Source organism: Belonocnema kinseyi, chromosome 8 (assembly GCF_010883055.1).
Source record: "Belonocnema kinseyi isolate 2016_QV_RU_SX_M_011 chromosome 8, B_treatae_v1, whole genome shotgun sequence".
Lineage (NCBI taxonomy): Eukaryota > Metazoa > Arthropoda > Insecta > Hymenoptera > Cynipidae > Belonocnema > Belonocnema kinseyi.
The window spans coordinates 60,999,128-61,009,626 of NC_046664.1; the positions used below are offsets into that span (position 1 = coordinate 60,999,128).

The 10,499-nt window shown below is 33.6% G+C and overlaps 1 protein-coding gene across 1 annotated transcript in view; it reads right to left on the bottom strand.

The window, feature by feature from the left end:
- Positions 1 to 4,973: 4,973 nt before the first annotated feature.
- LOC117178773 (protein lethal(2)denticleless) overlaps positions 4,974 to 10,499 on the bottom strand; it is a 34,673-nt gene continuing 29,147 nt past the window's right edge. The window contains exon 8 of the mRNA XM_033370236.1: positions 4,974 to 6,495. Coding sequence (XP_033226127.1) covers positions 5,813 to 6,495 — 683 coding nt within the window. The 3' untranslated portion in view covers positions 4,974 to 5,812. The remainder of the gene's footprint in view (positions 6,496 to 10,499) is intronic.

The window sequence follows — 10,499 nt, forward strand, 5'->3', positions numbered from 1 at the left end:
AGATGCAGTTGCTCTCTGTTTTTAGCATAGATCTTAAGATCGTCCATGTCAAATGCATGAGTGACCTTGTACTTTCGATCTGCAGGTTTGCCGCACAAGTACCCGTCGGAATGGCGCAGTGCTAGAGATAGTGGCAATAATGTAAGGCAAAAAAGAAGTGGGCTCATGGTGTCGCCCTGAAAGACACCTATCTGAAACGTGACCTTGTTAGTTGTCACACGATTTTTGCCAGATGAGATAGTAAATCTGGTTTTCCAATGCGGCATCAATCTCTCTATGCACCCAACTATTTGCGGATGAACCTTTAAGATTTCCAAAAGACAGATGATAAGTCTATGGGATGTAGAATCGAAAGCTTTCCGATAATTATCGGAAATTATCTTCCGACTTCAAATATGAGGTGAAAATACGGGCCAAATGCTGATGGGTTGAAGAAAACTTCTTCCACCAGAAGGTTTTGATACAATCTGGTCCCGGTTCGGAATAGTTCTTCATCCCTCTTAATACTTTTTCCACCTCCTCGGTAGTGATGGGTGGGCATTCTTTATCAGGTGTTATGAGGGCAACACATAACTTCTTGAAGCTATTTATATTTTCTCAGTCTTCGTCGAGTCTATGCTGAAATTCGTTGACTTCTCTCCAAAATACTTCGACCTCCTCTGGTTTGGGTGGGTGTTCGACAGTAACTGGAGGGTCTTGGAAGAGTCGAGATGGGTCAGAGAGAAACTGTTGATTTTCTCTGACCCACCTCTCCCTCCGCTCTAGACTTCTCTTAGCGTCAGATAGTATCCGTATTCTCTCAACAATATGCTGCCTGATGGTCAGCAGCTTTGACTTGTTAAGTGTGTGATAACGGGTCCGGAGTTCGCGCGAGAACTTTCGAACCTTGGCGGTAAAATTCCTGCCAGATGTGATGTAGTCAATCACACATTGAATGCGGGACGCGTACAGTCTTGCCCAGCCTATCTTCATGGCAAGTTGATGCATTCGTCTTTTGGTCTTATGATCAACCGTTGGTTTTGTTTTACGATTCGCATCGGCCAAAGCTCTCGCTGCATTATACACACAATAATTGATAGCCCAGAGGTCGGATTCACCGGAAAAATGTCCACGAAGCTCGTCATCCATTTCAGCCAGATCTTTAGGCTTGAGAGAAACCTTGGTGTTGATGTTTCTCCGGGTCGTATATATATATATAGCTCTGCTAGCACTTCTGTTCGGTTTTGATTCCTCTAGAATCAAACCGAAGGGCCTATGACAAAACCACCGATCGCGTCTTCGGGTTGCGGATAGAGGGTCCCTGTACCAAGGGTTTCTGCTGAATATGGTTACTTAAAGAGAGGCGACACTAAGACCAACCACGGGCAGGCATCCAATAGAGGAAGAGAGATGCTTTACGACCCCGAGAAACATCAACACCAAGGTTTCTCTCAAGCCTAAAAATCTGGCTGAAACGGATGACTAGCTTCGTGGACATTTTTCCGGAGAATCCGACCTCTGGGCTATCAATTATTGTGTGTATAATGCAGCGAGAGCTTTGGCCGATGCGAACCCTAAAACAAAACCAACGGTTGATCATAAGACCAAAAGACGAATGCATCAACTTGTCATAAAGATAGGCTGGACAAGAAAGTACGCGTCCCGCATTCAGTGTGTGATTGACTACATCACATCTGGCAGGAATTTTACCGCCAAGGTTCGAAAGTTCTCGCGCGAACTCCGGACCCGTTATCACACACTTAACAAGTCAAAGCTGCTGACCATCAGGCAGCATACTGTTGAGAGAATACGGATACTATCTGACGCTAAGAGAAGTCTAGAGCGGAGGGAGAGGTGAGTCAGAGAAAATCAACAGTTTCTCTCTGACCCATCCCGACTCATCCAAGACCCTCCAGTTACTGTCGAACACCCAACCAAACCAGAGGAGTTCGAAGTATTTTGGAGAGAAGTCTACGAAGTGCAGCATAGACTGGACGAAGACTCAGAAAATATAAATAGCTTCAAGGAGTTATGTGTTGCCCTCATAACACCTAATAAAGAATGCCCACCCATCACTACCGAGGAGGTGAAAAAAGTATTAAGAGGGATGAAGAACTATTCCGCCCCGGGACCAGATTGCATCAAAACCTTCTGGTGGAAGAAGTTTTCTTCAATGCATCAGCATTTGGCCCGTATTTTCACCTCATATTTGAAGTCGGAAGAGCCGATTCCGGAGTGGTTGTTTGAAAGGCGCAAAATACTCCTGCCGAAAATAGGAAACTTAGCTGACCCGAAGAATTGCAGGCCAATAACTTCTCTGAACACACTTTATAAGATATTCACAGCTATCCTAAATGATAGGATTGTTCGGGCAATTGAACATGTGTGGCAAGAAATGTATGAACAACGAGGCTCAAAGAAAGGCGTAGCCGGATGTCGGGAGAAACTGCTCATCGATAGATGTGTCTGCAAAGATGCAGCATTCTACCAGCGTGATCTATCGATGGCTTGGATTGATTATCGGAAAGCTTTCGATTCGACCTCCCATATATTTATCATCTGTCTTTTGGAAATCTTAAAGGTTCGTCCGCAAATAGTTAGGTGCATAGAGAGATTGATGCCGCTTTGGAAAACCAGATTTACTATCTCATCTGGAAAAAATCGTGTGACCACTAACAAGGTCACCTTTCAGAGAGCTTTCTTTCAGGGCGACACCATGAGCCCACTCCTCTTTTGCCTTAAATTATTCCCACTATCGCTAGCACTTCGCCATTCCGACGGGTACTTGTGCGGCAAACCTGCAGATCGAAAGTACAAGGTCACTCATGTATTTTACCTGGACGATCTTAAGATCTATGCTAAAAACGAAGAGCAACTACATCTAGCTCTAGGGATTGTCGAACGATATACTAAGGAAATTGGAATGGAATTTGGGTTAGACAAATGAGCCAAGGTTTATTGGAAGCTAGGAAAACTGAATGGCATCCCTGAAGACCCTGAGCTCGTTGATAGAAGCGCTATACGACACCTTTGCGCTGGAGAGACTTATACATACCTGGGCGTGCCACAGAGCCGCATTCAGGATGTGACATCTATAAAGGATACTCTCCGAAGCAGACAGAAACATCTCATCCGACAGATTTGGTCTTCCGACCCGTCGGAGAGGAACAAAGTATCTGCAACGAACATGCTTGCCGTACCCGTACTACTCTATTCATTTGGAGTAGTTCCATGGACGAAGAACGAGCTCAGATCCCTTGATATCGGGACAAGAAAGTTTATGCACATGAACGAAAGCATGCATCTTAAGTCTTCCGTTCCGCGACTGTACATCTCACGCCGTCAAGGGGGTCGCGGAATATTGAGTCTTGAATGTCTTTACAACAGGATTATTCTGGTTACAGTACATAGAGTTGCAAATGGAAGAGATCTTCTTCTTAAAATGGTCAGGAATCACGAAGAAGTGGGCAAAGGAGCGTTCCTGTACAAAGCAGCGGAGGAGGCTGCTGAAACACTCGGACTTGACTTCAGCATTGGGGGTGAGCAAAATGCATCAAATCTTATCTATCTCGAGTACTCACTCTTGAAAGCCCAGATTAAGAAAGCACAAGAGAAAAACTTTCGTGAAGAGCTCCTTGATAAGAGGATGCACGGTATCTTCCACAGAAATGTGAGCTAACGTTTGCTTTCCTTAAATCACCCGGATTGAAGTCTGGTACGGAGGGTTTCATTTTTGCACGCCAAGACGGTGTCAATTCCACCTTAACATACCGTCGCCACATTTTGAGCCAAGACATTCCCGATGATAGCTACAGGGCGTGCCATGCACACCCCGAGCATTTAGCTGACATACTATCTAGTTGTCCAACACACGCGGGAACGACCTACATTCAAAGGCACAATGCGGCACTAAGAAGTCTTGAAGTCGGTGAATTTTAGTTTTGGATATTTTGAAATTTGGGATTTTATTTTTTGTTAATTCAAAATCTTGCCGTTATTTGAAATTTTGAACATTTTATAATTCGATAATGATATATATGTTCGGTATTTTTTTCATTCATTTGTGTATTCGTTATTTATTTTTTTATTATTCTTTATAAATTATGAATATCTATGTAATTTTTTAAAATTTGAATGATGTCAATTTCGCTGCTTTTCCCTATATTAAACAAAATAATACGTAAGTAAATAAGTCTCATTTACTACTTGACTCTACACTATGAAGAAAAAATGAGTTTAAAGTTTTTTTCATATTTATTTTGTAATTTTTATGCAATTTTCGTATGGTACTGTATGGTTCTGTAGAACAAAGTTACTACTAGCGCCGCCGCATGGCCGTTTTCAACTCTCGTGACACATTTTTTGTATTGGGCAGTACAGTGGAAGCACCCCCCTGGTATTAACCAAAAATTGGCGGTTTCATACAAAAAAATCATTACAATTTGAACAAGATTTAGAATATTTTAACAACTTTGGATTATGTTACTCTTAACATACTCTTATTTTAACAATCCTAGGTTATTTTAGCGTTTTACGCGAAAATTGACATTACAAAACAAAAATATTTTTTCATCAATTTTTCAGCAGTTTCTGGTTGTGTTGAAGTTTTTCACAGGAAATCATTTTTTTTCAAAACAAAAATCATAATGTCAATAATATTTAGAATCTTTGAACTATTTTAATATTATGTTAGTGATTATCGCCGGAAATTAGCATTTTTAAATAAAAAATTAGATTTCGTTTAAAAAGGGTATTGTTCATAAAAAAGCATTACACTTTAAAGAATAATTACAATAGTCGAATAATAATTTTTCGTCGGAAAATGTTATTTAAAAATTGCATGAGGCAAAAAAAAAAAATAAAATCGTGCGCATAGCGCTCGTCTGTTTTTCAGCTGTAATTAAATGTTTTTCAGTTTTAATTGAATTAACAATTAAACAATATGTTCAATGGCGGTGTAAAAGTTGTAAAAAGAATGAAAAACAGTCCTTTAAAATTTCAACGAGATATATAACTTTATTTTCGTTATAAAGATTTTCATATAAAATATTAAAATATAATTTACTGTCACTTGGAAGCGTTCAAGTCGTTCTTACTTCTCAGTTACCAAAATGGAACAAAAATCTACTCTAATGCGTTCAGTTTTTGTACATACAACTGGCTATTCTCTTTTTCAACTTTCAGAACTTAGTTCTAACATAATTTCCTATCAACCTAATTCCTTAACGCGACGATTTTTTCCACCGATTTGAGTATTTAAGTCCTAAATGGCACAGTTTTAAATCGGCAGCAGCAGCAGAAGAAAAAAAAAGAAAACAGTTAAATCCGACAATTAAATATTCTTACGTCATGACATGCATCTTTCAGATTTCTACGACCACAAAAATTACACAGGAGACGCAGGATGTCCAAAAAATATACACAATTCTTTCCTTTTCTACAAATCTAAGTTTTTTTACCCGCTTCTGTTTCTTCTTTTAAATAGTACGTGAAACACAAGGAAGAAATTTATGAAATTTTCTTCATAATAATTAATAATAATATACAACTCAGAAGAAAGAACAAATTAACAGCAAGAATTTTTTGGAAATCTCGACTGTTTCTTTTTTTTCTTCTTCTTTTTTTCTTCTTTTAACAAAGAAATTTCTTGCAAAATTCTCATCTGTTTTGCGGACACCCTGAAAAAAGTTTAAAGATTTAAACATAATAAAATGTAGCATAAAAGTCTTGGAGATTTTGTACACAGATAAATGCGGCAGAAACGAGATTCAACATCGAGCCCGTCCTTAGATTAAAAAATACTGATATTGTGTTTGTTGTGCAACAATTTCCGTCATTGCTTTGACGGACTTGTCCTTGGCGAATCCTTGCTCTTCTGCGGCGTCTCTTTTTCACAGTCTTTGTGTGCATTAGTGCTTTTGAAAAAATTGAGTAAAGGACCAGCTGGACTTTTGGGCGTTTTACTACGAGCTTCGGTAGATTTCGATCGACTGGATCGCCGGGCTGGTGTCACTTGAGGCGTTTTAGGACTATTCACCACTTTTTCCGCCGAGCCTTTCGTCTTCTGTTCACTCTTCTTTTGACACATCTTCTCTTTGCGGATTTTCGTCAGCCAGTCGACATTTTCTTTCGACTTTCGCGGCGACGACTCGTTCAGGTGGGGCGCTGTTCCGTCGATGACGAAATTCGGGAGATTTGAGGTCGGCGAAAAATGCGAGTCAGGACTTTCCGATTGTCGGGAAGTACTTGGACCAGCTTCCTCGATATCGATTTCTCGCGATCTCGCTGCTCTATTATTTTCAGGACTGAATAATCTTCGTGCTCCTCGAGTTTCGGTGTGAGCACGCTTTGAAGAGGACTCGGAATTTTCCTGAATTGGGGACAAAATTGCTTTGTGTGTACTTGCTTCTCCGGTCATTTCTGCGTAAGTGCGTTTTTGGGAATTGCGGGGATGATTTTCTTGGGAGGAATCACAGTTTGATGCAGAATCTTCCGGATTTGGCATTGGAGATGTTCCTGTTTAAGAAAAAAAATAAGGAATATTAATGAAAAATGAGAATTCTAGACAGACAATTTGAATGTTTTTTTGTTGCTTTTAAAGCAGTTTTCGAGGGGTTGGTTCGTTTTCAAGTATACACCCTGTTTTAAAAGGTTAAAGACTAATTCTAAAGACTTAAAAATATTTTTAAATATTTCAAAAGTTTTTATAATATTGAAAAGGAGTTTGAAAATTAAAAAAAGAGTTCACGGATTTCAAAGACTTGAAAAAGGATTCAAGCCTTCGAAAAATGCTTGTAGACAAGATTTCTAAAGATTTGACAGAAAGGTTTCGAATATTTCACAAAGATTTTTAAACTTTCAGAAGATTTGAAGGCTTTTAAATATTTTTAAAATGGTAAACGATTTCGAAATATTTGAGAAAATTTCAAAATATTTCAAAGAACTCGTAAGGATTTTTGAAGATTTCAAGAATTTCAAACATTTCAATCAGGATATATTACATCAGAATTCAAAGATTTTAAACAATTTCAAAATGTTTCAATAAATTTGAGATTTCAATAATTTCAAACAAATATAAATACTTCCAAGATTTCATAAAGATTTCAAAGATTTTATCAAAATTCTACAAGATTTCAAAAGATTTCATAAATATTTCAAACATTTCATAAAAAATTTATAAAGATTTCAAAAGGGTGTATCCCTTTTGAAATCTTTGAATCTGAAATCTTTATGAAATTTTTATGAAATCTTTTAAATATTTGTGAAACCATGTGTATTCATTAGAAATCATTATAATATTTTAAAACTATGTGAAATATTTAGAATTCTTGAAATATTTTGAAATCCTTATGGATTCTTTGAAATATTTGTGAGATTTTTCTGAAATCTTTGTATTCATTTAAAATCATTAAAACATTTCAAATATTTGTGAAATATTTTGAAATCTTCTAACAAACTTTGAAATCATTTAAAATATTTGAAATGTCTTGAAATTTTCGACATCTGGTGTAATGTACCGCGTTTAAAATATTTAAAACCCTTGAAATCTTTTGAAAGTTTCAAAATCTTTGCGAAATATTCGAAATCTTTGTAAAATGCTTGGAAATATTTGAAAAATGTTCGAAATATTTGTAAAATCTTTTAAATATTGATGAAATCTTTTGAAATCTTCTAAAGAAACCCGAAATCGTTTAAATTTTTTTAAAATCTTTGAAATATGATGGACTGTGCCTTTTTTTAAATCTGTGAATTTGAAATCTTTATGAAATTTATATGGAATCTTTTACATATTTGCGAAATCTTTTGTATTCATTTGAAATCATTACAATATTTAACATTTTTATGAAATCTTTCAAAATGTTGGCAACATTTTTGAAATACTTTAAATCTGTGTGAAGTATTTTGAAATGTTCTAAAACATTTTGAAATTCTTTAAAATCTATGAAATGTTTTGAAATATTAAAATTTTGGTAAAATCTTTGAAATCTTTGTACAGCGTTTTGAAATATTTGTGAAATGTAAGAAATATTTGTTAAATCTTTTGAAATCTTCTAAAGAAACCTGAAATCGTTTATGGAATTTTTATGAAATCCTTTACATATTTGTGAAATCTTTTGTATTCATTTGAAATCATTACCATATTTAAAATCGTTGTGAAATCTTTTGAAATCTTTAAATCATTGTGAAGTATTTTGAAACCTTCTAAAATGTGTAGAAATTCTTTAAAATCTATAAAATGTTTTGAAATCTTAAAATTTTGGTAAAATCTTCGAAATCCTTGAAATCTTTGTAAAACGTTTTAAAATATTGTGAAATGTTCAAAATATTTGTAAAATTTTCTAAATATTTGTTCAATCTTTTGAAATCTTCTAAAGAAACTGGAAATCGTTTATGAAATTTTTATGAAATCTTTTTCATATTTGTGAAATCTTTTGTCTTCATTTTAAATCATTAGAATATTTAAAATCTTTGTAAAATCTTCTAAAAAATGTTGAAATCATTTAAAATCTTAGAAATGTTTTGAAATCTTTGACATCTGGTGGACTACATTTTGAAAATCTTTGAATTTGAAATCTTTATGAAATTTTTATGAAACCTTTTACATATTTGTGAAATCTTTTGTATTCATTTAAAATCATTAAAATATTTGAAATCTTTGTGAAATCTTTCAAAATATTGGAAAAAACTTTGAAATCCTTTAAATCTTTGTGAAGCATTTTGAAATCTTCTAAAACATTTTGAAACTCTTTAAAATCCATGAAATGTTTTGAGATCTTAAAATTTTGGTAAAATCTTTGAAATCCTTGAAATATTTGTGAAATTTTCGAAATATTTATGAAATCTTTTGAGATCTTTCAAAATGTTGGTAAAATCTTTGTAACCCTTAAAATTTTTGTGAGATGTTTTGAAATATTTTTTATTCATTTAAAATAATTAAAATATTTAAAATCTTTGTGAAGTGTTTTGAAATCTTTGAAATTCTTGTAATCTTTTGAAATCTTTTGTATTAAATTAAGAGCATTACAATATTTGAAATCTTAGTGAAATATTTTGAAATCTTCTAAAAAAAATTGAAATCATTTTAAATCTTTGAAATGTTTTGAAATCTTTGATATCTGGTATATTCAACCGCTTTTAAAATATTTAAAATCCTTGAAATCTTTTGAAAGTTTCAAAATCTTTGTGGAATATTTGAAATCTTGGAAATCTCGTCTATGCGCATTTTTCAAATCCTTGAATCCTTTTTAAGTCTTTGAAATCCGTCAACCCTTTTTGACATGTTCAAAATCCTTTTAAATATTATAAAAGATTTGAAATATCCTGAAATCTTTAGAATTATTTTGTAATCTTTTTAAATCTAGTTTATACCAAAATTCTTAAAAAATTTCAGATATTTCAAACATTTCATAAAAATTTCATAAAGATTTCATTCTAAAGGTTTTAAACAATTTCAAATATGTTTAGGAGATTCCACATACGTTTAAAGATTTTCATAAGGGCATAGTAAACGAAATTTATAAGATTTCAAAAATTTGAAATGATTTTAATTTATTTTTAAGATTTCAAAAGATTTCATAAAGATTTCTAATATTTTAATGATTTCAAATGCATACAAAAGATTTAACAAATATTTTAAAGAATCCATAAGGATTTTATAAGATATCAAGAATTCCAAATATTTCAAAAAAGAATATAGTACCCAAAAATACAAAACATTTGTAGGATTATAAACGAGTTCACATATTTTTAGAAAGTTTCTAACTAATTCACAAAAGTTTAAAACATTTCAAGAATTAAAATTTTTTTAAAGTTATCAAAGATTTCGGAACATTTCAAAGGTTTTAAACAATTTCAAAAAGTTTCAAGAATATTGAGAAGATTTTAAATGATTTTAACAATTTCATACGAATATAAAAGCTTTCACCGACAAAGATTAAAGAAAAATTTCATAAATATTTCAAAGATTTCAAAACATTTCACAAAAAATTCAAAGATTTTACAAAAACTGCAAAAGATTTCACAGAAATTTCGAGACTTCACAAAGATTTTAAATGCATCAAAAGATTTCAACGAATTCACAAAGATTTCAAAAATGCCAAGGACTTGTTTAGAAATTGTTGAGCAATGAATTGTCTCTTAAGTCCAAGAATTTGAATAATAACACAGGCCCACAAAAAAAACAAAAGTGTCTGTGGAATTGACCAGACCTATATATTCTTATGTATTTTTCGACGCTGAATCCGAATTTGCAATAAAAAAAGTAGGGTCCAGCTACTTTTTTATGGGGTTTTGCTCGAAAAACCTCATTTTTTACGTTTTTTCATGGTTTTTTTAAAATAAAAAAATAAAATAAAGAAAAATTTTATTTTTTGACTTCAGAATCGAATTCTACGGGAAAAAATACATCGAAAACCAATTTTTGATTTTTTTTTTACAAAAATTTCAACCCACCATACGGCGATGAAAAGGCAGAAAATCGCGAAAAGTGAAAATTTGCTTCAAATTTGATTAAAATGACA